The sequence below is a fragment of the Brettanomyces nanus genome, chromosome 2 (assembly GCF_011074865.1).
Source record: "Brettanomyces nanus chromosome 2, complete sequence".
NCBI lineage: Eukaryota > Fungi > Ascomycota > Pichiomycetes > Pichiales > Pichiaceae > Brettanomyces > Brettanomyces nanus.
This window is the reverse complement of record NC_052375.1, coordinates 622,393-646,932: the sequence shown is the minus strand read 5'-3', so window position 1 is coordinate 646,932 and position 24,540 is coordinate 622,393. Positions and strand designations below refer to the sequence as shown.

The following is a 24,540-nucleotide window of genomic DNA, read 5'->3' as shown; positions in this document are numbered from 1 at the left end:
TGGCGTAGTTCGCGGCGCCTGGCCACCGGGCCTTTGCAGGTGCTTTACGGGACCTCGTATATAACCTTCTCATTCATTAACTACTCATTCTTCCCTAATCATGGCTGATTTGATTCTTATTGCAGTGTTAGTAGTGGTCGTTACTCTTATTCTTAAAAACGTTCTCTTTTCGTCAGTTTCCACAGTAGATGTGGTCAAGGAAATTGACGAATCGGGAAAAACTAAGGAAGAAGAAGAAGAGCCCACAGTTATTCAAGACTATACTCCGAGAATGTTGTCCAACTACAATGGGTTTGATTTGGAGAAGATTTATATTGGAGTCAGAGGCAAAGTGTATGATGTGAGTAGTGGCAGAAGATTCTATGGCCCTTCTGGACCTTACTCAAATTTTGCAGGTCACGATGCATCACGTGGTTTGGCCAAGAATTCGTTTGAATTGGAGGTGATTCGGTCGTGGGATGAACCAATTGATGATCTCTCGGATCTGTCTGAAGCTGATTGGACCAGCTTGAAAAACTGGGAGGGCATGTTCCAAGGGAAGTATCCTGTTGTGGGAAGGCTGGTTAGCGAGAAAGAGTATAAGACGAGTAGTAACCAGGCTCATGTCATGGATTAGAGTACGTGCAAAGGTGGGTGCCTAAGTGGTGCGCGGTGGAGTGCCACCGGGGGACGCGGTAGACGTATGCAAAAATAATCCATCGTCTCATCTCTCTGATTTATAACTTCCTCTTTATTTAACTATCCACCATGCCTAGAATAGCCACTGATAATCTCACCGTTAACAATCTTGGTCTCTTTAACGAGATCACTGCACCTAAACAATATTCGGATAATTTCATCACAAATTGTCACGAGCTAGATGACCTATGCCAATATGCATTCTTTGAAGAGGTTCCTGTAGGCCTTGTGGTATCACGTTATTTGCAGGCTGCCAACTCCACTTCTCCCAAGGGATTAATTGTGGTCATTCTACGAGTTTTAAGTGCTTATTCGAAAAGATTTGGTCTAGAGGATGCTCTATTCGATTACGTTGAGAAGTTGGCTGTGCAGAAAAAACATCTCAATACGGTTTACTTGTTGGCCGATCCAACAGCTGACCAATGGTTGGTTGAAGACGCCAAGAAAAGAGGTTATGAGGAAGATCAAGAGACGAAGCCTGAAGTTGATGGTAAATTACTTGATGATGTTGAGGGGAAGGTATTGTTAAAGAGAGTTATGAAGTGAGAGTAGAGGGTTTGGATCATTCGAATCAATTAATTGATTGCTAATATAATGTTATCTCCGTAGTTCTTCCCATATAGCCTGTACTTTGCTCCCCGTGGACCTGTCCCCGTTATCTGTGGTTCCCTCCCGTTTCTGCAGCTTCGTAGCTCTGCCGTGTAGCTTGTAGTTTCCGCTTCCTTGCTCCCCGTAGCCTCTGCCCCCCCTTAGACTTTCCTGCACTAATTCCATCCCAATTCTTCCCCGCTTCCCTTTAGAGAACTAATCCCTGCCTTAAATACGGGAGCTTTGCACTTTTTCCCTTGCTCATTTTTCCCTATCCCTCTTTGTTTCTTGACTAGTCACCTCCAAAAATGGTCAACTATGATTCATGGATGAAAGATATCAACGGCGATACTCACATCTCTAAGTTAGCCATTGCCGGAACTCATGAAGCTCCAGCCTATCATAAGTTGGCTCCTCCTTCGGTTCAATGCCAAGGCGAAGATATCACTGAGCAATTGAACCACGGCGCCAGATTTTTGGATATTCGTTTGTCCAAGAACTTTCTTACTGTGAACGACGACAAGAAAAATGACTTGATTTGCGTCCATGGTAACTTCCCTGTGAAATTAGCCGGTGCTGTCAAGTTCACGGAGGAGTTGGAGCATATCTATAAATTCTTAGAAGACCATAATTCCGAGGCTGTTATTCTCTCCATTAAGCAGGAGGGTAATGGTAAATGGGATAACCAGAACGATGAGTTTCCCAAGGTTTTCAGGGACAATTACTTGAAGAACCACGAAGATAAATGGTATCTTAAGAACGAGATTCCAAAATTGGACAATTGTAGAGGTAAAATCGTTCTTTTCAGAAGATTCGGGGTCAACAATCAAGATGATAGTGGAAAATTCGGTATTTCCGCCTCCAATTGGCAGTATAATACCTCATGTGATGACACAGGAATGTTTTGTGTTCAGGATTTCTGTGAATTCAAGTCTGAAGACGATATTCCCAAGAAGGCTGATTTAGTTAAGGACTTGTTGAACAAGGCCAAGGATTATAATAATACCGATAATGATCCAAAGCTGTTTCTCAACTTTTGTTCAGCCTCCAACTTCTTTGACTTTGACACCTGGCCTCATGCAGTTGCTAAAGGTCTCAGAGAGGCTAAGATTAGTGATGCCTATGGAAAGGGATGTGGTATTGTAGTTTTGGATTATGTTAATAAAGATGACTGGAATCCGGTCAGGGAGTTGGTCGATAAGAATTTCACTTAAGTATTACATAACTAATTATAAGGACCATCTCATAAAAAAATCGTCACAGACAGGATTCGAACCTGTGCAGGCATAGCCCACCGCCTTAGCAGGGCGGCTCCTTAACCACTCGGACACTGTGACAATTTGCCTTTATTTTACTTGCTGCAACTCTTTGGTAAAATATTGATTTGATTACTCTCAAGTTCTTTGAATGTAAATAGGTGTAGTCTTACGTATGGAACTTAGCTTTGGAAACTTTCACATATATACACACATCAAAAATAAGTTCACGTAAGAATCTTCAGTCTTTACCTTTTATTTCTTGATTGGGACGCATTTTATTATCATTCAATAAATTTATCCATTATACATCATTTAAATAACTTTGAGAATTGGTCACCAACCGTGACAATTATAGTGCTTCTAAAATATCGTAGATCTCACTAAAATGATCGATAACGTTATAGGTTTGAGCAGCATAGTTCCTGGTCTTATTATCGGGCGGAAAGAAACTTGTAGTGGTAGAATTTCCCGTAATCTCATTGAGGAACACCACGCAGCCTCTCTTCTCCTCATCACCAACGTGGGCTTGCTTGGCAAGCTTCAAGAGCCTATAATATTCTAGAGAGGTCTCCTTGTCGGCTGTAAGAACTATAAAGTAAGGGTTTTCCTGAGAAGGGATGTCATTCATAATAGACTTGAGTTTATCCAAGTTCTTGAAGTCGTTGACCTTATTACCAAAGACATAGGTATATTTCAACAGAGAAAACTTCTTGAACACGCGATTCTTTTTGCGGGCATCCCATATAAGCTGACTGTAGTCCAAAGAAGGTAACAAAGAGAGTTCTCGGTCCTTAATGTAGGTGAAATTGTTATTAATGTTCAAGTTTTCAAAGTTCTTGAGGTAGTTAACCATTCTAGCATTGATAGAAACAGACCTTTTCAGCGTTGCAATGACGTTTTGCTCATATTGCGGGTCATTTAGGTATTGCTTGAACAACAAAGATGCTGCATCTTGCCTCTGTGTTTTGAAAGCAGGCCAAAATACCGTCTTGACCAATTCTAGAAACTTCTTACTCACTATTTTTGAAGTGTTTTCGTTATTTAACAATGTCATCGTGGAAAACTCATCGTTCCATCGCTGGCGTAATTCACGGCGACTAAGATTGATGTCAGGAAACTCGTCCTCCAGATTCTTTACCACCGCTTCAAACACCGACAATCCGTGGTAAGCCATTCTGTCATGAATGAGAAAATGGCAGGGTTTCTTCTGCATTTGAACCTGGTCCACGTTAAGCCAGTTGGTGGTGATCCAATCTTTAATCATAGTGTCAAACTCGCTTTTTGCCTGGTAGGATGTTCGGGCCTTGGGCCGATAATTCTGAGAGCTAGCAAATCCGTTAGTCCAGCTTATTGGAGCAAAATCTTCGTCTTTCTTTACTCTGTTGCGTCTTTTAGGCTTTTTGATCTTTTTGGAAGATGCTTTATGTGGGGTAGAAGTCGTGGAAGACCCCAAAGAGGGACCATTCTGATTGACCGAAGAGCTCAATAGCAGTCCATTGCCATCTCTGGCGCTCTTGGACGAATTGGGCACAAAGAAATCCTTACTGGTACGCTTCCCCTTGTGCTGGAGAGTAGTAGTGGTTGTAGATGTAGAAGCAACGGTTTCTTCGGCAAGGCGGACGAGTCTTGATTTCAGCTCCTGAAGAGTTAATTCACCGGCGCTATTTGCCTGGGCCTTCAGAACTCGGGCTATAAGTAACGGCGTGGTCCATTTCATGACTACAGAAAGGAAGTAAGGAAGGTAAGAGAATAGAAGAAATTACGCATTTTTCGAGAATCCGGAAATCGCGGCCTACAAGGTCTACACGGCACAGACTACACGGGCACGGCACACATGCCCTACACGATTACTAACATTCTCTTAGTACTTCATTATCATAGAGATGTCTATACTTCACAACTTATTATCCAATCTCTTCTCCTCCTTCAACTTCACCAACTTAGGAATCACCTCATCTAACTTGACAGCCTCATTCTTACCCTGGAGATCTTGAATATCTCTATTCCTGATATTCACAGACTCAGTAGTCATCTCTTGCTCACCCACAATAAAAATAAAGTTGAACTGTTTCATCTGACCATTACGAACCTTCTTCTGAAGAGTGTTACCTGTCAAATCCACCTCAGAAAAGAAACCAGAGTCCCAAAGCTTCTTTTGAACCTTCTGCGCATAATCCTGGTACTTGACACCGACAGGAACCACCAAAATCTGTCTTGGGGACAACCAGAAGGGCCACTTACCGGCGTAATGTTCAGTTAAGATGGCAGTCATTCTTTCAACAGATCCCAAAATAGCCCTGTGAATGATCACAGGTCTTTTAACTTCGCCACTGTCATCATTCGATCTGTATTCCAAATGGAATCTGTTAGGCAATTGGAAGTCCAACTGGATGGTAGCACATTGATGCCATCTACTCAATGCATCTGAAATCATGATATCGATCTTAGGACCGTAGAATGCACCGTCTCCTTCATTGATCTCCCAGTCTCCTCCCCACTCAACTAAAGCATTCTTCAACATAATCTCTGCATTATCCCAGGTGGCAATCTCTCCAACATACTTCTCAGGTCTTGTGGAAAGCTCCATCTTGAAATCAAAGCCAAAGATACCATACACGTATTTCAAGAAATCAAATACTCCCATAATCTCGGAGCCAATTTGTTCTTCGGTACAGAAAATGTGCGAGTCATCCTGCTGGAATCTTCTGACACGTGTTAAACCAGTCAAAGCACCGGAAAACTCGTTTCTGTGAAGAACACCAAAGTCTGCAGCTCTCCATGGAAGTTCACGATAGGATCTTTCTTTGTATTTGAACATAAGACAATGACCAGGACAGTTCATAGGTTTCAAACCAAACGTCTCCTTTTCCACGTCAAAAGTAAACATGTTTTCCTTATAGTTACCCCAGTGGCCAGAAGTCTCCCATAATTTGGAGTTGTACATATTTGGAGTGATCACTTCTTGGTAACCTCTCTTGTTATACTGATCCCTCATGAATGCCATTAGAGTGTTGTAGATTCTGGTACCATGTGGTAACCAGAAGGCAGAACCTGGAGACATCTCGTTGAAGAAGAACAAATCTTGTTCACGACCTATTTTACGATGATCACGTCTAGCAGCTTCTTCAAGGAACTTGAGGTGTTCCTTCATCAAAGCCTTATCAGGGAAAGAAACACCATAGATTCTTTGAAGCGATTCATTGTTGGAGTCACCCAAGAAGTAAGAAGAAGAGTTTTTGACCACTTTGAAGGCTTTAAGTTTACCAGTAGTTGGTAAATGAGGACCTCTGCAAAGATCGATCAATGTACCACATCTGTAAATTGTAGTCTTCGAACCATCTGCGATCTTCTTCTTAATCAACACCAATTTGTACTTATTGTAGGAAAACAGTCTAAGCAAATCTTCTTTAGTAACCACAATTCTCTCAAATGGCTGCTTCTCCTTGATGACTCTCTTACAGGCTTCTTCAATGCCTTTGAAATCAGCCTGAGTAACTACAGTTTTACTCTCGTCAATGGACATATCGTAAAAGAAACCATCTTCAGTAGGGGGACCAAAACAAAGCAAAGCCCCGAAATGACGCTCACATCCTTCACCTAAAACATGAGCAGAAGAATGCCAGAAAATGTCCTTACCATCCTTCGTTGTGAAGTCCAAAAACTCTAACTGTGAGTCCTCTTCAAAGGGTTTACTCAAATCCCAAAGCTTGCCATTGACTTTTGCCGCAACCTGTCTTTGACAGAACGAATTACCAATGGCCTTGGCAATATCCAGAGGTGTAGTCTCCCAAGAGTTACCCTCCTTGATAGAACCATCTTTCAAAGTAATTTTGATTGGCTTCTTTTCATTTAAAGCAATTTCAGCTTCATATTTGGCCTTAAGTTCATCGAAAATCTTCATTCTTCTTGAGATGAACTCAGGCATAGGCTCAATAAAGACTGGTCTCTTATCATCCACAACCTGATTTTTCTTTCCCTTTCCTGCCTTTTTGTCCTTGCCGTTGCTGCTACCCTTCACATGCTTCTGGTCTTCAACTGATAACTTTTCCACTTTCTTAGTGACTTCTTCTGACATTTTAATTGACTAATCAAAGAGAAGCTATGGAACGAAAGGGAGACAGATTTACTTAATGCCTTGTTTTTTTCTTCTCCTCAAAAACGTCTCGCGAATCTCCAGGCTAAAAAAAAAATGCTAAAATTCTGGGAATGAGGCCGGGTAACTAAAAGGAAATGGATGAATAAATTTAAAGTATGAGGATTTTCCTGCGGCAGTTCATGTACTTTGTTTCTTTCGTTACCAGTGCAAATCAGTATGGAAAAGAGTGCGAAAGCGACGGAGAAGGAAGAAAAGAATCCAGATGAGAAATCTTTGATGGATGATTCTGTGATAGATTCTGCGATACCTTTGAAAACACCGGAGACGAACAAAGAAATCAGTTATGCCCCTTCATATTCTGAGGTCAACAATAACAACGATGAGTTGGCAGAGCTCAGAGGAGAGGGAAGATACTTTGGAGTTGCAGTTCCGGAAGTTTCCGAGCCAATTTGTAGCAACTGTCATCAAAGAGGCCATAAAAGAGCACATTGCCCGGTGGTAGTTTGCCATCTGTGTGGCAAAGTAGGCGATCACTACGAGTCGCAGTGTCCCAATTCGATGGTTTGCACAAACTGCGGGAAAAGAGGCCATTATAGAAGCCAGTGTACTGAGAGAAGGCACTATAACTTTTGTTCGTACTGTAATTCTCATGGTCATTCGACTGATAGATGCCCCAACACGTGGAGAAGCTATATAGTGAAGAGGGCACCTAAAGGAGGATTCATTATCTCCAAAACACTGATTTACTGCTATAACTGTGGCGAAAAGGGCCATTTTGGTGACGATTGTCCATATCCGCGTGTTTCCAAGACTCCTAACATCAACGGATCAGCATTTACTGGCCAGAATTTGCCACGAGAGCTTCGTGAAGAATACGAGAAAGATAGAAGAGAATTAGAGAGAGAGGGCGATATCGGACGTTTCAGTCATGAAAGTTACGGTCATCCCGAACACAGTCATTTCAATAGTCATAGTAGGACACCCTATCCTCGCGGTCCATCCAAAACAGGGTTTCTCCCCAGAAAGAAGTATCTGCCAACGAGAACGGAGCACAGAAGAGCTCCGAAATCGATCAGACCCGTCAGACCCGCCAGACCTGCCAGACCTGCCAGAATGGGCTTTTCAACGACCAGACCATCCAGAACCGGCTATTTCCGGCCCAAATACTGACTTTGCTAAAAGATGTACATTAACTATATATATCCACAATAATTAATCCTTTCTACCTGCCAATTCCTTGGTCAAACTATGTTCGACATCAAGAATAGAAGTATCACGCAATGCCGGATTCTCTGAAGACTCTGGATAGAGATGCCGAAACTGGTTGGATACGGCCATTGCCAATTTCACATCCTGGTTGATCAGAGCATTGTATATAAGTGTTCTTTTCTTAACGACTGCATAAGATGGAGACGACATTGAAGAATAAAGTGAAGCATACTGAGAAGGAAAAAAAATTAAATGATTTAGTAAGTAGTGAGCGAATAGAATAGTTCATATTATTTAAAAGGCCTCGGAACCTCCAACAAATCTGTTGACACGATGATGAGTCTCGGCAAATTCATTGGCCAACTCTACATACAACATAAACTCCTCTCTTAACGTACTGATTACCATTTCCAATCCATAGTTTCCTCCCATGGTCATAGGACCCCCATTCAGCGATGCTCTATCCAAATTATTGATGGAACTCTCAACATCCTGTAGAACCAATTGGTATTTGTGTATGTTTTCGTTAAAGTCATCAATCTTTGTGGCGTAATAGGAATTTAAGATCTGAGTCACGTTTAGGGGCGAGTTCTTATCAGAGGAAGGTGCATTTTTCTGCTTCTGCTTCTGAACGCTTGGAGAAGCAGCACTCCTTGTTCCATTTACTCCAATAACAATCCGTGCAGAGTTGGAAGTCTGATTCTGGTCGCTAGTACTGCTGCTCATCGGATTCGTCAACTGTAAATATACCTTAATCAACCTCTCCACCCAATCGTTGAAGCTCTCCAAAGTTTTGGTTTTGAATCCTTCGATGAACTTGAGATCACTGTTCAACGCTTGGTTAGTACTCACGTATTTCTTTTCCAAGAATTCGATATCACGCGGTATACTATCGATTAATTCTCTATGTTCCGACTCGTTATTCTTGAGATATTCAGATATCGACACCTGTGTTTGTATGTATCCGTCCAGCACTTCAAGCTGTCTTTGAAACTGCTCAGGGAGGTCGCTCACCTTGGTCATTGGAGTAAGTTGAGGTATCTGATTCAGCATGTTTCCACTGTTACCCGCGTTACCAGCGTTACCAACATTACCAGTGTTACCAATGTTACCAATGTTACCAGTGTTCACAGCGTCACCAACATTTCCATGGCCAAAATTGAATCCGCTCGATGTCGTATTACTTCCAAAAAGACCCCCACTCGCAGGCTTACTATCAAATAACCCTCCACTGTTAGCACTCGTATTGGTTGTAGTACCAGACTTTCCAAACGAAAACCCGGGGGTTGTACTGTTAGAAGGTGTCAAAGAGAATCCTGAAGGTTTGTTCATGTTCAAGTTGTTTGTATTCATGTTGTTCATGTTGTTTGTATTCATGCTGTTTGCATTCATGCTGTTTGCATTCATGCTGTTTGCATTCATGTTGTTTGTATTCATGTTGTTCATGTTTGTATTCATGTTGTTCATGTTGTTTGTATTCATGTTGTTCATGTTGTTTCCATTGCCGTTCAAATTGCTACCCCCACCAAGCGAAAACCCGCCACCGACAGGTTTCCCAAACGAAAATCCACTGTTCATCCTGCCTATAAACCCTTGTAGTTATCCTTTTTATTCCTTCTCTTGTCTCATCTGATTCCTCTTATATTTTCATTCGCTGTAATTGAAAATTTTTCTTCGCCATTCGCGACTGGCTTAAATGAAGTACCGTATCAATTTACTAAAGCCTTGTACACCTTTATTCCTTTTTCTTCTTCACAGTTCATTATGGGTATCCCTAAATTCTTTAGATACATCTCAGAAAGATGGCCATTGACCTCTCAGGAGGTTGATAGTCAACAGATGATTGAGTTTGACAATTTATACCTCGATATGAATTCCATTCTTCACAATTGTACACATACAAACGATGGTACCATCATCCACTTATCAGAGGAGCAGATGTTTGGTGCCATTTTTGCCTACATCGACCATCTTTTCAACACAATTAGGCCGAAAAAAGTATTCTATATGGCCATCGATGGTGTTGCTCCAAGGGCAAAAATGAACCAACAGAGAGCCAGAAGATTCAGATCCGCCGTTGAGGCAGAGCAGAATATGAGGAAGGCTATAGAGAGAGGTGACCCAATACCTAAAGAGGCTCCTTTCGACTCCAATGCAATTACTCCCGGAACTGAGTTTATGGCACAAGTTACTGAGAACTTGAAGTACTACATCAACCAGAAGGTGTCCCACGACTCCAACTGGCAGAACGTCAAGGTGGTCATGTCTGGACACGAAGTCCCCGGTGAAGGTGAGCACAAAATCATGGAATATATTCGTGTTCAACGGGCACAGCCTGGCTACGATCCCAATACCAGACATTGTGTCTATGGTTTAGATGCAGATCTTATTATGCTTGGTTTAGCTTCTCACGAGCCTCACTTTGCCTTACTTCGTGAGGAGGTGGTATTTGGACGGAATAGAGGTCAACCTTCTTCCGATTTAACTAAACAGAAGTTCTATCTTATGCATATTTCCTTGGTTAGAGAGTATTTGGAGCTAGAATTCCAGGATTTGGAGGATCAGTTGACCTTTGACTACGATTTCGAGAAAGTCTTGGACGATTTCATCCTCATTATGTATGTTGTTGGTAACGATTTCTTACCAAACTTACCAGATTTGCACTTGAACAAGGGTGCTTTCCCGCTACTTGTCGAGACCTTCAAAGAGGCAATGAGACGTACCGATGGTTATCTCAACGAAAGCGGTACCATCAACATGAAACGTTTGAAAGTTTGGTTGGATATCTTATCTATTTTTGAGCTCGACAACTTTGAGCGCGGCTCCGTCGATGTGGAATGGTTCAACAGCCAGTTGGATAACATTTCTCAACGTGGTGCCAAAAAGAGAGCCAGAGAGGGTAAAGAACTACTTTTAAAGCAACAGAAGAAGATGGTTGGGCATATTAAGGCATGGGTGTTCCCACTTTACAATCAAAAATTCTCCGTTAAAGAGATGGAGGAAGATGAGTCCAAGATCCCCTCTTTGACCCTTCCTAGGGACTTCTTTGACAGCAAAGTCAACATGAAGTTTATCAAACAGTTCGCCTTTGATGCTGGACTGGTAATTTTACACAGTAAATCTAAAGACACATACTCTGCTAGAATCGATATTGATGGTATTGATCCAAATGAAACAGATGAAGATTTTGAGAAAAGGGCTGATGATGTGAGAACCCAGATCAAACGCTATCAACGTAGTGTCATTGTGGATAGTGAAGAGATTCTTGACGATGAGAAGGACTTGTACAATAAAAAGTTTATTGCCTGGAAGAACCAGTATTACAAAGACAAACTTGGATTTACACTTGATGACGAAGACAAAATCAAAGACATGACTGAGAATTACGTTGAAGGTTTACAATGGGTGCTTTACTACTACTATCAAGGTGTGTGTTCTTGGCCATGGTACTACCGGTATCATTACGCCCCACGTATCTCTGATGTGGCTAAGGGAATGAGTGTTAAGATTGATTTCAACAAGGGAACTCCTTTCAAGCCATTCCAACAGTTGATGGGTGTTCTTCCAGCAAGATCTAAAGAATTGATGCCTACTTGCTATAGAACGCTAATGACCGACCCTAAATCTCCTATTATTGACTTCTATCCTAATGATTGCCCAATTGATATGAACGGCAAAACTGCACCGTGGGAAGCCGTTGTTCTTCTCTCCTTTGTGGACGAGAAGAGGATGATTGAAGCCATGAAACCTTATGATGAGAAGCTTTCCCCAGAGGAAAAGAAGCGGAATTCTTTTGGTAAGGATTTGATCTACAGCTTCAATCCTCAAGTGAAGACGTTAGTCAAATCGCCCGTCCCTGAATGGCTACCGGATTTCGAGTCTCATTGTATTGAATCCGAGTTCTCTTTACCATCTATGGACGGGTTAAAGTTTATTCAGGGTCGCTGCAAGGGCTCTCTTATGGGAACTCACGCTCTTGCGGGATTTCCAACCCTCAAGACGATTCCATTTTCGTATGACTTGGAATATGCACACTTGGTGGTGTTCCAACAGCCTTCTAGATCCGTGTCTATGATTCTTACCTTGAAAAACGTGTACTCCGGATTGACTGTGGAACAGTTTGCTAAGCAGTATGTTGGCCAGGTGGTCTATGCCAACTACCCATATTTACGTGAGTACAAGATCATTTCTGTGACCGACAACGACAAGAGGTATGAATGTGCCAGATCTGGCAAGAGTCGCAAGGTTATTTCCTCTCCATTGGAAGGAGTTGAACACGGCGACAACGACAAGAATCGGCGTGAGATCATATACCAAATGAAAGTTAAGAAAGGTTTAAGATTTGCTCGAAATGAGGAAGTTTTAGACAGTAAAGTTATGGATGGATCAAACCAAAACGGAAGAGAGGACGAAAATCCAATCAAAGCGCTTGTGTATGCTAGAAGGGTGATAGGTCTGGCACCAACCAAAGACGGCGCATATGTTAAAATGCTTTCTAAAGAGGTGGACTGCTTCCCTAGACAATTTATTGTTGAAGATGTGATTCACAAGGACAAGCGGTTTGAAGAAACCCCACCAATTCCAATCGAAGAAGCCTATCCGATTGGTTCTAACGTGATCTTCTTGGGCTCGTTTTCTTATGGTGCCCCTGCCAAAGTCGTTGGTTACAGTGACGGAAAACTGGCACTTACAGTGACCGTCGTGGCCCATAGCCACGAACCCGACTTTGGTAGCACCCGTGCACAGTATGAAAAGCATGCACTCAAGTTCCATCCATCAAATACAGTGGCCAAGATGCTCCACATTTCTCCGCTGTTCCTTTCTAAGATCACGTCGATGTACTTGATCTATGCCCCGGGAGGAGAAAGAAGAGAAGATGTTGGATTAGGCCTAAAGTTCCAAGGAAAGCAGCAGAAAGTTCTTGGTTTCACACGGAAAAGCGAGCGTTATTGGGAGTACAGTGATTTAGCAGTGGCCACCCTTGATGACTACATGAAGAAGTTCCCTGAAGTGTTCAAAGCTTTGAGAAACTATCATGGAAACTCGATTCCGGAGTCTGAAGAACTTTTCAGGGGTGTTAACGAGGACGTTTTGAAGAAGAATTTGAAGGAGTTGAAGGACTATTTGAGAGAAACTAAGGCCAACTTCATCAAGACGTCATTGAATTCGGATTCTCTAACAAAATTCGGCATTGGTCTGGTTGAAAAACAGATCATTAGTTACTCAATGACGGTTCTACCAGTTGAAAAAAAGGGAATCAAGGGAATTCCACGTACTGCTGTCTTTGATCCTTCGAAGAGATTCCTGCTTTTGAGAAAGCAATTCTTCGAGTTGGGAGATCGTGTAGAGTATGCATTGGATTCTGGCAAAGTTTCTTTATTTTCTAAGGGTACTGTTGTTGGAGTCCGGTCTTACGACTCGAAGGTGTTACTTCAAGTTGTGTTTGATCAGCCTGTGCTGACTGGTAACCAATTTGATGGCAGATTGGAGACTCAGCGTGGACTTACCGTAGATTCTTCTGCTCTCCTCAACTTGACGCATGGCCAGTTTGTTTACCATGCCGATCCCAAGACCGCGAAAGCTGCTAAAGTCAAAAAACAGCAGCACCAGAAGCAGAAGCAGCAGGAAAAGCAGAAGAGTAAGAAGGAGTTACTTGGCGTGATCAAGAAGGAGGAGAACCAAACGAACAAAACCGAGGCAGTTGAAGATGCTGGGCAGACTAAAAGTCAACCTTCAGTTTCATCTGGTTCGGCAGCCGTTCAGAACATTTACAATTCTGTTCTTGGCAACGTTTTAAGTGCAGGTCAACCTGCTGCTTCGACAGTTTCAATGACAACGGGTGCAACTCCTGGGTATTTCCCACCACCACCTCCAACAGGTGCACTTTACCAGGATATAAATCAGCCACTTCCAGTTGCGTTCCACGAAACACAGCCAGTCGCTGAAAACCACTCTGAGGAGTCTCAGAAGCTTATGAACATGCTCAACGGTGGAGGACGTGAAGAAGACGGCCGTAGAGGAAGAGAAAGAGGCCGAGGCCGCGGCCGAGCCAGAGGAGGCTTTAGAGGAGGATTCAGAGGCCGAGCCAGAGGAAGGGGTGGCTATAGAGAAAACACAGACAACCATGAATAATGAGTTAAGCGATACACGTGATATGAATTAGTATGAATATAGTTTTATACATCCTCGGCAGTGGTGAAGTGCGAGACTTTAGACTCATGAATCTCGGCCTGACGTTTGAACCATCTGTTCTCAAGACCGTTGGATCGATCGACACCGTCCCATCTCCAACCGGGCTTGATATCAAACCTGTTCTGAGGAAAACCTTCCTTATATAGTTTTCTACCAGTAATGCTAACGAAACGAGCCGATCGAGTCTTATTGTAGTCATTTTTAATGGTCTTGTCAAATAGAAGAGCCGGATCTTCTTGCTTGACGTCTTTTTTCTTCTTCTTGTTCAATTCGGAGTTATTCTCATACAAATTCAACCCTTCATGCTTGACTTTTTTAAGTCTGGCTAGCTCTTGTAGCTTTCTCACTACATCAGCTTCACTTCTGTTGACATTTTGTAGCTGTTCTTTCCTCTCAGCCTTCTCTGTAGGTTTATCTTTCTTATTAGATTGCAATTTTTCGTCCCTAGAATCAATTTTCTGGCCTGAAAGGTCTCTGTAAATAGTTTTAACCTCGGCCTCATTGCTTCGTTCTGATTGATCCTTAGTCTGGAATCCTGCATAACTTCCATCTCCCTTCAATTTTGGGAGAACTGCAACCGTTTCTTTAGTTTCGACACTCTTCCAACTACCTTTGGGTCTGGTAACTGAAGACTTATCAATCAAGTCATCGATGTCAGCGTCAGCGTCTATATATTCGTCGACATCCTCTTTAACATCATCGATGCGCTTCCTTTTCTTTCGACTTTTAGTACCAATGGTATATTTGGAAAGGTAGTTTTGTAGTGATGACATTGAAAAGCATAAGAAATGAATGAGTTGTCTTACTATGAGTCCGGTAGCGACACGTTTTTCTGTTGTAGTCAATTTTAGTCTCGAAGCGCGAAGCTGATGAAAAGAAAGGAAAATAAAAAGGACGATGCCGTCAATGTACCAATAACACTCTCCTGTTTTCCTCCATTTATAGCCACTCAAATATGGAAGACTGGAGAAGAGTCGACGTGGATCAATACGATCCAGAAAAGCAATTTATTGCGGATGATTTAGAATTGCCCAATTATTCGGCTCAAGACCTCGAGCCTAAGATTCAGCAGATACGTCAGTATATAGGTTCTAACGACTTGGTGAATGCTCTGAAAAGTTGCGTCCAGGATCCTCCCTATGGATCCACAGATATCGTCAAGAAAGGATATCTCCTGACGGTTTTGGATGTGCTCAATACAGCCAAACAATCAGAGGTTAAGGAACTTCTTTCACAGCTCTCCATAGACGAGGTCGATGTTCTAGTTAAGTTTATTTACGTCTTAATGACTACCGAAGAGGGACAGAAGAGTGGCGGTGCACTACTTGGCTGGTTCGACAAGGCCATTACGGTGGTGGGAGAGGGACCTATAGTGAGATATATGAGTGATCCGTACAGAATGTAAGTTGAAACCGGTGTAAGGATGTAAATACATAGTGAAAAGGAAATTAAAAATGCAGACTGTTGATTGTAGTGATCTCTTAAACGTTAAGAGGGTATGGAGACGTTACCAGAGTCAGAGATGACGTCTGTGCCAGAATCTACGACGCCTGTACCAGAATCTACGACGCCTGTACCAGAATCTCCGCCATCTCTATCTGATTCCTCGATGCAGCCCTTTGAAATCCTTGAGACTCCAAACATAAAGAAGGTGAAGCTCAAACTAGACAAAACAATGGACACCAAGTTGAATCGATTACGTAACAAGTTTGTCTTTGGAACGTGTATTGTGGACTTTCATCATGTCCGGGGTCCAGAAATCGAGTACTGGATAGATGACACCACTACAGAAGACAACGAAATGTTGAAGATCCAACATTTCACCAAAGTCTGGGCACAGTTACCATTTCAAGCATTGCCAGATGGTGCACATTTATTCGAAGAGACCTTTTCCAACTTTACGTTGATTTATGATGACATTGAGGATGGTTGTCCTAAGTTACCGATAGACAAAGAGGATGATATTGAGTTAGTAGATGGAGAGGTCAAAGCTGCCGAAATAGGTGAACCTAACAAAGGATTAACTACTTTATTTGGATGTGCATGCATTAGACAACTTGATATGGATAGATTGAAGCAAGAAGGTAAAACGTTACATAGAGCTGTAGGCCAAGAGGAGTTCACAAGGTCCGTGATTCAGAAATCGGTTGTTGTGATCACCAGATACCCAATTACAATCCAGTTAAAGGAACAGTTGAGTATCATCACTAAAAGCTACTTCGATCAGCTTAACTTTGCTGATAAAGGCATTATAAAGGCTCTGTATGACAACGTTTCTCTTGTATACAACAGCCATGGGTATCGGATTGAGGATGATGACTTGTACGAAGGGGTGAATGATAATCCCAGCGGAAGCACCAAAATTATTAGGGAGAGTGATTTCTACATCGGATTGAACTTGAAAGAGCTCGTCACCAAACTTGGGCGCAAGTTGTTGATGGTTTACAAGGCTCTGTTGCTTGAACAGCGAGTCCTCATATTCTGTAAAGACTTGAACACTCTTTCCAACATACAATATTCGCTCTTATCGCTTATTCCCAACCTTCTGATGAACTTATCGGACTGTGGATCTCCACTGTTGGACAAACTATCGTATAAGTTGCAAACCCCTACATCTTTAAAGTCTAGCGATCGTGGTTCCATGCTTAGATTCGTTGGAATGCCACTCAAATTATTCGATAAAGGAGGATTCTTTCAGCCGTTCATTACTCTACAGCAACTTGATTACTTGGTGAATAAGAATACCCAATGGTTTTTAGTTGGAACTTCAAATGACATCTTACTTGAGCGGAAGAAAGAGTGGTTTGATATGATTCTCTACATCAATGAAAACGATTCTTCTTTTCCAACAGAGGCTGCCAGTGCCATGGACTTTATTTTCAAGGATCCAGAAGTCAAATTGGAGATTTTATCCAAGGATTTAAAAGACTGGATCACGTTAACGTCACAAGACAAGCAATTTATAGACTACGTGATGAATGAGGTGAGTAAAGGTCAAAAAACGACAAAAAAGGAAACAAGAGTTGAACCGGCTTCGTCAAAGATGCTCAACAGCAATGCATTGGATATTGGGAGTTACAATGGAGGAGACGATTTCATTAGATACCAGTTTGAAGATTACCTAATAGGGATGCTTAGCACTATTAAATACGACCAATTTCTCTCGGCAAACAAGGATAATCTGCAGACATTGAGTTATTTGAACTTGAATCAGTTTGAAGACCAAGTGACCGAATTTAACAGTAGGTTTATCGATAGATACATGCAGACTCAGAACTTTAAATTGTTTGAGAAATATACAGAGGACGAGCTTTTCAATTTCTTCGAGCCCTGTCACGTGGGGACTGTTCTTATTCGAAGAGCCAGAGAGAATGCAAGCAGCAGCGCCAAAGCTCGATTGAGAGGTTTATTTAGTGGATGGAAGAAAGTTGAAGTGACGAGGGAGAAGAAATAAAGATATACACAGGCGCGCGGCTCAGCGATGCGGCGCAACGTATTAACATTTCTGGCTATATGCGGCTTATTTATGCGGATTCGTGCGGCGTCGCGCAGAAGCACTGTGCAGATTTCGAGGACAAATATATGCAGCTCTCGAACAATTACCCGTTCCGGATATATACTCCAATTAAGATAAGCAAGTGTGAATGAGATAAGATTAGATGCCACCACTTCTCATTACCAAATGTGGCACGTAAAGAAGGTAGAAGATAAGTGTTTGCCCTTGTTGATGGCTGGATACTCCTTTTTTTCTTTCTTCAACCACCTTTCAACATGCCAGTAAACTACCCTATCCACCGATACTCGGAGGAGATACTGACCAAGGTACCAGCGGATCAAATGGCCTTTCTACCGAGACCAGAATCGATTCCCAAGCGCAGATACTCGACGTCGATCGACCCGAGGAACTTTCTGACCGTGTATGAATACAAGGTGGGCGATCACTGGATTATTTGGGACTATTACACAGGACTGGTACATCTTACGGGACTTTGGAAGGCTATCGGGAATCACAAGGCAGACATAGTTAAGCTGGTGGAGTCATCCCCCGAGTTAGAGAAGGAGCTTCGCCGAATCAGAGGAGGTTTTTTGAAGATTCAAGGTACCTGGATTCCATATTCGATTGCCAAAGTGTTGGCGAGTAAATTCTGCTACAGTATTCGGTATGTATTGATTCCACTATTTGGTGAGGATTTTGTCGAATTGTGTTTAAAGCCGTACGATAGGGGGTTTGGAATGCTTCGATTAAGGGTTACAGAGGCGGATCTTAAGAGACGACGCAACAGAAGAAGGCCTAAGGGCATGGGAATTGGGACTGTGAAAGTTAAGCGTGATAAGGGTAATGCAATTAAGGTCCGCAGGAACTCAACGAAGGAGACGTTCCGAGTGGCTTTACAACCAACGGGCCCCATGATTTCGCGGTCGCCTGCCTTTTGGGGATATCCAGTGAGGCAAGATGTGGTTCGAAATTACCCATACATTCTGCCGCGACCTACTGACCACACCCTCCTCCCACGACCTATTGACCACACGCTCTTCCCACTGGCTTCTGTGGCTCCTGTGGCTCCTTCGGCCCCGGTGGTTCCAGTGGTTCCAGTGGTTCCAGTGGCTTCCTTAGCTCCCAAGACTCCCGTGACTCCTACGGCCACCGCGGTTTCGCCCCACCAGGGACTCCTTTCTGTACTAAAGGCAGCTCAAGCTATCGCCACCACTCTCCCCACCACGTCCCCTTGCTCGGCATCTGTCTCGCTCGCCTCATCTTTTCCCACCAACTACTATTACAACTACAATTACGTGCCCATCTCCGCTACTCGAACCACTATTCCTATTCTCGCCAAGCCAGATACCTCTAAGCTGAAGACTCAAACAGACAAGATCAAACGCAGAATGAGTATTGATTGCCTAATACGTAGCTAGATAATTCTTATCTAATTTAATTTCCTTATCCAAGATAAGCGCCCCGATAGGTTGCGGGAAGCAACCAAAAAGTTGTGCACTGCCCGGTGGCTGCGATGCCCGGTGGCTGAGATGCCCCATTGCTAAGGTACCGATATCCCCAGGTAAATCCCGGTATCCCCAATCCCTGGTGGGCGCACCCAGTAGCGCGCACACAGCCTCAACCTCATACTACCTGCTCTTTGACCTCCTGTTCCTTGTTCCTTTCTCCCTCTGCTACCCTCTTTTTTCGTCCTCACCTCATAAATGTTTTCACCAAATGCCGTAGCTACAGACTTCAACTACCTGCATATCACCTTTCTCACATTTCAGGCCGTCGTAGAAGTGGTGATAGTGTGTGTGGCAGGTTTCTGGGCCGCCACTCATGGCCTCCTCAATAGCAATGCTACAAAGATCATCTCTCGATTGAACGTAGACGTGTTCACGCCGGCCCTTATCTTTACCAAATTGGCCTCCTCTTTATCTCTTAAAAAGTTGTTGGAGGTGATCATCATTCCAATTCTATATGCTGTCACGACTTTTGTATCGTTGGTTGCATCCACTTGGATCTCCAGCTTCTTGAATTTAACTGAGCCCGAGTCCAATTTCGTCACGGCAATGGGTGTTTTTGGAAATTCAAACTCTTTACCCGTTTCGCTCACTTTGGCCTTGGCTTACACTTTACCAGGTCTTGAATGGGACGATGTTCCTGATGATAACGCCGATAAGATCGCATCACGTGGATTGGTTTACTTGTTAATTTTTCAGCAATTGGGCCAGATGCTTCGTTGGTCATGGGGTTACAATTCCTTGCTTAAGAAACAACCCGTGAATGCTATATATGCAGAGAGCGTCATTCCCGATACAGATCCTGAGAGGAATCTCAATGGGCAGAATGACAGGAAGCATACAGATACGTCTCAGGTTTCCGAGGTGGTTGATGGATCGGACACAGCTTTTTCAACAGTTCACGATCCTCTTCTTTCTAGCGAGGTTCCCGGACCCGATACAGTTAGTGCAGTTCCCGTACCAGTTGCTACACCAGCTACCGGTAATTACGACTCATGTAGTATCGATAGCATCACACTGCTAAGTTCTGATCTGATTTCACCGGAAAGTGCCAACTCGATACCTACTTGTGCAGTGAGGACTGTATCCAGAACAGCCAGGGGCGATATAGTCGTTCAAATCGAGGATAAAGAAGACTCCGACGATGAATTGTTGCCGGTTATGCTAGCCACATGCCGTTCTATGACGGCTATGAGCGAGTTAGATTCTCCTCCAACGGGGGTGGTAGCCAAGCTGAAGCTCAATCTAAAACGAATCGCCGGGTGGATGAACCCACCTCTTTGGTCGATGGTGTTAGCCATTTTTGTGGCATCGATTGGTCCCATCAAATACCAGTTTTATGAAGCAAACGGGTTCATACAGAACACGTTGGCCAAGTCTATTCGTGAATTGGGCTCTGTTTCCATTCCTCTCATCTTGGTGGTTCTAGGTGCCAACTTGGCTCCATCTACAGACATTCCTCCAGCATGTAGACACTATTCTAAGATGATCTTTGGTGCACTTATATCAAGAATGGTTCTTCCATCCATGGTTCTACTTCCATTGATTGTGATGTGCGTTAAATATATTAGATTGAGTATTTTGGACGACCCAATCTTTTTGATCACATCGTTTTTACTCATCACTTCTCCACCAGCTATTCAACTCTCACAGATCTGCCAGTTGAACGAGATATACCAGAAGGAGATGGCAGGAGTGTTGTTTTACGGATACGTCATTCTTACTTTACCGGTGACGATATTTATAGTTGTCACCGCGTTGCAATGTATGCAATGGGCCCGAGGCTGAGTGTATCTATCTACATAATATCATTACATGAAATTTAGTCTAAGTGATTATTTTTATTCATTCGCGATGAGGGAGAAATTGATGTAACGCATTAACGAGTTTATTCTTCTTAGTAAGTCAAACGAGATGAGTGGAATAAAAAGGAAAGAACGCAAAATTGCCATAGTTGGATCAAGAACAGTGGGGAAATCATCATTGGCTGTTCAATTTGTGGAGCATCAATTTGTAGATCATTACTATCCTACAATAGAGAACGAGTTCAGCAAATCAGTCAAATACAATGGAGTTGCATACGATTTGGAAGTAATGGATACCGCGAGGCCAAGATGAGTTTTCGGTAATAAGTAACAAACTTCTGATAGGGATTCATGGATATATATTGATTTATTCGATAACGAATAGACAATCGTTTGAGATGATAAGGCTAATTAGAGATAAGATATTGGACACGATGGAAAGTGATAGGCCGCTGATTATAGTGGGGAATAAAGCGGATCTTGAAGTACAAAGGCAGGTGAGTTTTGAAGAATTGAAGGAAGTGGGGAAAGAATTTGGAGGGGTTCCGGTGATGGAGTGTTCTGCGAAGAGTAATTATAATGTTGATGAGGTTTTTGAGAGTATAGTGAAGGAGATAGAGAAGATGGAGGGAGGTGAGGATGAGGATAAGGAGGAGAAGGGATGTGTGGTCAGTTGACGCGACTACGAGCTGCGAGCTGCGGGCTGCGAACTACGAACTACGAGCTACGAACTAACGAGCGAAGCGAGCTAGTGAGTAGTGAGTAGTGAGATAGTGAGTGCTTTAGTGAGTAGTGGGGGTTTAGTGCTTTAGTGAATTAGTTAGTGCTTTAATGAATTAGTAAGTGCTTTAGTGAGTAGTGAGAGGTTTAGTGCTTTAATGAATTAGTTAGTGCTTTAATGAATTAGTAAGTGCTTTAGTGAGTAGTGAGTAGTGAGAGATTTAGTGCTTTAATGAATTAGTTAGTGCTTTAAGGAATTAGTAAGTGCTTTAGTTAGTGCTTTAGTTAGTGCTTTAGTTAGTGCTTTAGTTAGTGCTTTAATTAGTAGTGAGATAGTGAAATAACATGAATACCCTCATTAGGCGTGTACTCAGATGCCGTATATATGGTGAACCACTTTGCCACCACAGCTCATCAAATAGAGGTAGACGATAAGCTGTCCAGACCGGCAGGCAGGCAGACAGACAGGCAGGCAGACGGACACCACGTGGCCCCGCAGTTTCGAAGCGCAGTTTTTAAGCCCCGTGGTTGCAGCCGTGGCCCGCAGCTTTGCAGCCTTATGCGAAAAACTTACAGATAGTTATCTATATCAGTTGTCTATTCGCCCCTTTTTCTTCAGTTTTATAGTAACAATTACTGATAAATATGTCTACATTTACATTCAAATGGCCCAAAGGACCAGAATCCGTCGTTGTGACCGGAGACTTTGATAACTGGTCTAAACTATGCCCTCTTGTCAAGCAACCGGATGGATCTTTTGAGTCATCAATTCCATTGGCTGCGAACCAAGAAAAGGTTCAGTTCAAATTTGTCGTTGATGACGATAAATGGTTAGTTTCTTCCGATTACGAGAAGGAAACAGATAAGGGTGGAAATGTGAACAACGTTCTTTATCTTTCTAACGTTAAGGCAGCTTCATCCAAGGGATCAGCATTTATTCCAGAATCTGGCGGATTGCCAATTGAGACCAATGATGGGATTGTGACTACACCAGTTATGCCCAAAGACCCAGTCGAACCAAATCCGGAAACAGAGGCTGTTAACCAATCACAGGCTACAGCAGCAATCATTAAGGGACCTGGAATTGCTATTCCTAAGAACCCGGAAACTGTGGATGCATTTAAACAAGTTAGAAATGTCAATGCTAAGGAATTGAATAAGAAAGTTGAGTTAGAGGAAAAGGCTAAAGAACCGAAGTATGTTAAGAAGGTTGTTAAGAAGGTGAAAAAGGAAGCTCCAGAGAGCAACACGGTTAAAACAGCCCCAGCAGTGTCCAAGCCTGTTGCCAAGAAAGGCTTTCTATCCAAGTTGAAGAAGATCTTTGACTAACCTTTATCATTCGTCTTAAATATTTTATGTAGCCATTAGTGTAACCAATTCAATCGTAGTTTTTCTTCTACTAAAGAGGCAATCGGTAGTTCCTGGTTGGTGGATTGCTGTGGGGGGGACAGGCAGTCAGGCAGCCAGGCAGGCAGCAAGGGACGGCAGTCAGGGACACTCGCCAGGGATAGCCGCCAGGGACAGCCGCCAGGGGCAGGGGATGTGCATCACCACACCATCACTCCACCGGGCAACTCCCCGGCCTACCAGGAACCACACGTGAAGCAGCACCCGGCCCCAATCGTTCCCCCTCGGCTGCTTTCTATTTTTACTTTTCATCCCTTTAAATCCTCATCAGATCAAACATCCTTCGTCCCCATCAAATGTTTGTTCTTCTTCCTCTTCTTCCCACATCATCACTTTGCTTCTGATCCTATGGGCCCCTTTGCTATAGCGCTTTTAATTGGTCCGTCTGTTGTCAACTCGCTCTCCTTATCTCTCTGTTCCTCACAGAACACCGGTGCTTCCAACGTTGAGTACGTCAATCAGTACAATTCCAACGGCTATTGTCATGATAAGTGCCAAGGCTATGCTTTTGGTGTAGTTCAAGGAACCAGTTGTTGGTGCTCCAACTATGCTCCTTCTGATACCTCTTCTTTGTCTCAATGCGATGTTGCTTGTCCTGGGTACGGCTATGAATATTGTGCTTCTCAGTCAGACAATTTGTATGGCTATGTTGCTTTAGGTCCTGATGCTAGTGGTACTTTGGGTGGTTCTTCAAGTACTTCCGGATCGAATTCCGAGTCTTCCGTGCCATCTGGTTCGAGTTTTACCTCAGGTTCCGGTTCAGGTTCAGGTTCAGGTTCCAGTTTAAGTTCCAGTTCAAGTTCAAGTTCAAGTTCAGACTCTTCCTCTACCTCAAGTCCTACTCCGACTGCCAGCTCTGCAAGATCAACATCGTCTACTTCATCTCACTCCACATCAGCATCTCCAGTTATCTCAACAATCTACTCAGTCATGACCATCTCCGGTGATTCCAAATCAACCGTTACAAGCACCATTCTTCAGACTATGACAATGTCATCCTCTCAAAGCTCGTCTCCATCCGCTGCTGCCTCATCTAATTCCTCTTCAAGCCATAAATCAGGAAACTCCTTTTTTGACAGTAAAGGAAAAGTCGCCGGAGTATTCACTGTCGTTGGAATAGTGTCTCTTGGTCTTCTTATTTTACTTGCGTACTTCATCTACAAGAAATGTATCGCCTCTAAAGTTCATGGAGATGACTACTTTGGCTATTATGATGGAGATAGCTATGGAGGAAGTAGTTTGGGCCCCAATGGCGCGCCAAGACTCGACTATTCGGATCTGGAGTCCAATCCTCATCAAAGAGAGTACGAAGAAAAGCGAGAATCAGGCTTTAACGTTGGAGCTTACTCGGTGGCTGGTACCACCACGCCTAGTGGCTCTCCAACAACACATCAAAGAGGTAATAGCTTCCCTGTGGATCCTCGCTTGGACCCCGGTAGCCCTCTCTACAGAAATGTCCAAGGTGATTTCTCGAATAGAAGTCTCAGTGATCAAGTCGATTACTCCAGAAAGGTGCTCAAGGTCACCAATGTGTGATTGTATCCCGCATCTCACCTACTTATACCCTCACGATCTGCATTTATGT

General features: G+C 43.1%; 15 protein-coding genes and 1 non-coding gene across 16 annotated transcripts; 11 read left to right on the top strand and 5 right to left on the bottom strand.

The window, feature by feature from the left end:
• Positions 1-100: 100 nt before the first annotated feature.
• On the top strand, positions 101-616 carry FOA43_002289 (uncharacterized protein; the record flags this gene model as incomplete). The annotated part of the gene is made up of 1 exon (XM_038922587.1): positions 101-616. The coding sequence occupies one exon, from the start codon at positions 101-103 to the stop codon at positions 614-616; it is 516 nt and encodes a 171-aa protein (XP_038778515.1).
• Positions 617-747: 131 nt separating this feature from the next.
• Positions 748-1,224, top strand: FOA43_002288 (uncharacterized protein; the record flags this gene model as incomplete). The annotated part of the gene is made up of 1 exon (XM_038922586.1): positions 748-1,224. The coding sequence occupies one exon, from the start codon at positions 748-750 to the stop codon at positions 1,222-1,224; it is 477 nt and encodes a 158-aa protein (XP_038778514.1).
• Positions 1,225-1,574: 350 nt separating this feature from the next.
• FOA43_002287 (uncharacterized protein) lies at positions 1,575-2,480 on the top strand (the record flags this gene model as incomplete). Its single annotated transcript, XM_038922585.1, has 1 exon — positions 1,575-2,480. The coding sequence occupies one exon, from the start codon at positions 1,575-1,577 to the stop codon at positions 2,478-2,480; it is 906 nt and encodes a 301-aa protein (XP_038778513.1).
• A 41-nt stretch (positions 2,481-2,521) lies between these two features.
• FOA43_002286 lies at positions 2,522-2,603 on the bottom strand. Its single transcript has one exon. It is a non-coding gene; the product is annotated as a tRNA-Ser (tRNA).
• Positions 2,604-2,874: 271 nt separating this feature from the next.
• Positions 2,875-4,242, bottom strand: FOA43_002285 (uncharacterized protein; the record flags this gene model as incomplete). Its single annotated transcript, XM_038922584.1, has 1 exon — positions 2,875-4,242. The coding sequence occupies one exon, from the start codon at positions 4,240-4,242 to the stop codon at positions 2,875-2,877; it is 1,368 nt and encodes a 455-aa protein (XP_038778512.1).
• A 177-nt stretch (positions 4,243-4,419) lies between these two features.
• On the bottom strand, positions 4,420-6,600 carry THS1 (threonyl-tRNA synthetase; the record flags this gene model as incomplete). The annotated part of the gene is made up of 1 exon (XM_038922583.1): positions 4,420-6,600. One exon carries the CDS (start codon positions 6,598-6,600, stop codon positions 4,420-4,422), a length of 2,181 nt encoding a protein of 726 aa, XP_038778511.1.
• A 1,524-nt stretch (positions 6,601-8,124) lies between these two features.
• Positions 8,125-9,162, bottom strand: FOA43_002283 (uncharacterized protein; the record flags this gene model as incomplete). Its single annotated transcript, XM_038922582.1, has 1 exon — positions 8,125-9,162. One exon carries the CDS (start codon positions 9,160-9,162, stop codon positions 8,125-8,127), a length of 1,038 nt encoding a protein of 345 aa, XP_038778510.1.
• Positions 9,163-9,594: 432 nt separating this feature from the next.
• FOA43_002282 (uncharacterized protein) lies at positions 9,595-13,993 on the top strand (the record flags this gene model as incomplete). Its single annotated transcript, XM_038922581.1, has 2 exons — positions 9,595-13,843; positions 13,908-13,993. The coding sequence occupies 2 exons, from the start codon at positions 9,595-9,597 to the stop codon at positions 13,991-13,993; spliced, it is 4,335 nt and encodes a 1,444-aa protein (XP_038778509.1).
• Positions 13,994-14,006: 13 nt separating this feature from the next.
• Positions 14,007-14,795, bottom strand: FOA43_002281 (uncharacterized protein; the record flags this gene model as incomplete). The annotated part of the gene is made up of 1 exon (XM_038922580.1): positions 14,007-14,795. The coding sequence occupies one exon, from the start codon at positions 14,793-14,795 to the stop codon at positions 14,007-14,009; it is 789 nt and encodes a 262-aa protein (XP_038778508.1).
• Positions 14,796-14,977: 182 nt separating this feature from the next.
• On the top strand, positions 14,978-15,427 carry FOA43_002280 (uncharacterized protein; the record flags this gene model as incomplete). The annotated part of the gene is made up of 1 exon (XM_038922579.1): positions 14,978-15,427. The coding sequence occupies one exon, from the start codon at positions 14,978-14,980 to the stop codon at positions 15,425-15,427; it is 450 nt and encodes a 149-aa protein (XP_038778507.1).
• Positions 15,428-15,544: 117 nt separating this feature from the next.
• On the top strand, positions 15,545-17,476 carry FOA43_002279 (uncharacterized protein; the record flags this gene model as incomplete). Its single annotated transcript, XM_038922578.1, has 1 exon — positions 15,545-17,476. The coding sequence occupies one exon, from the start codon at positions 15,545-15,547 to the stop codon at positions 17,474-17,476; it is 1,932 nt and encodes a 643-aa protein (XP_038778506.1).
• A 317-nt stretch (positions 17,477-17,793) lies between these two features.
• On the top strand, positions 17,794-18,936 carry FOA43_002278 (uncharacterized protein; the record flags this gene model as incomplete). The annotated part of the gene is made up of 1 exon (XM_038922577.1): positions 17,794-18,936. The coding sequence occupies one exon, from the start codon at positions 17,794-17,796 to the stop codon at positions 18,934-18,936; it is 1,143 nt and encodes a 380-aa protein (XP_038778505.1).
• A 95-nt stretch (positions 18,937-19,031) lies between these two features.
• On the top strand, positions 19,032-20,811 carry FOA43_002277 (uncharacterized protein; the record flags this gene model as incomplete). Its single annotated transcript, XM_038922576.1, has 2 exons — positions 19,032-19,038; positions 19,250-20,811. 2 exons carry the CDS (start codon positions 19,032-19,034, stop codon positions 20,809-20,811), a joined length of 1,569 nt encoding a protein of 522 aa, XP_038778504.1.
• Positions 20,812-21,091: 280 nt separating this feature from the next.
• On the top strand, positions 21,092-21,505 carry FOA43_002276 (uncharacterized protein; the record flags this gene model as incomplete). The annotated part of the gene is made up of 2 exons (XM_038922575.1): positions 21,092-21,096; positions 21,214-21,505. 2 exons carry the CDS (start codon positions 21,092-21,094, stop codon positions 21,503-21,505), a joined length of 297 nt encoding a protein of 98 aa, XP_038778503.1.
• A 688-nt stretch (positions 21,506-22,193) lies between these two features.
• Positions 22,194-22,877, top strand: FOA43_002275 (uncharacterized protein; the record flags this gene model as incomplete). The annotated part of the gene is made up of 1 exon (XM_038922574.1): positions 22,194-22,877. One exon carries the CDS (start codon positions 22,194-22,196, stop codon positions 22,875-22,877), a length of 684 nt encoding a protein of 227 aa, XP_038778502.1.
• Positions 22,878-23,303: 426 nt separating this feature from the next.
• FOA43_002274 (uncharacterized protein) lies at positions 23,304-24,491 on the top strand (the record flags this gene model as incomplete). Its single annotated transcript, XM_038922573.1, has 1 exon — positions 23,304-24,491. One exon carries the CDS (start codon positions 23,304-23,306, stop codon positions 24,489-24,491), a length of 1,188 nt encoding a protein of 395 aa, XP_038778501.1.
• Between the last annotated feature and the right edge of the window lie 49 nt (positions 24,492-24,540).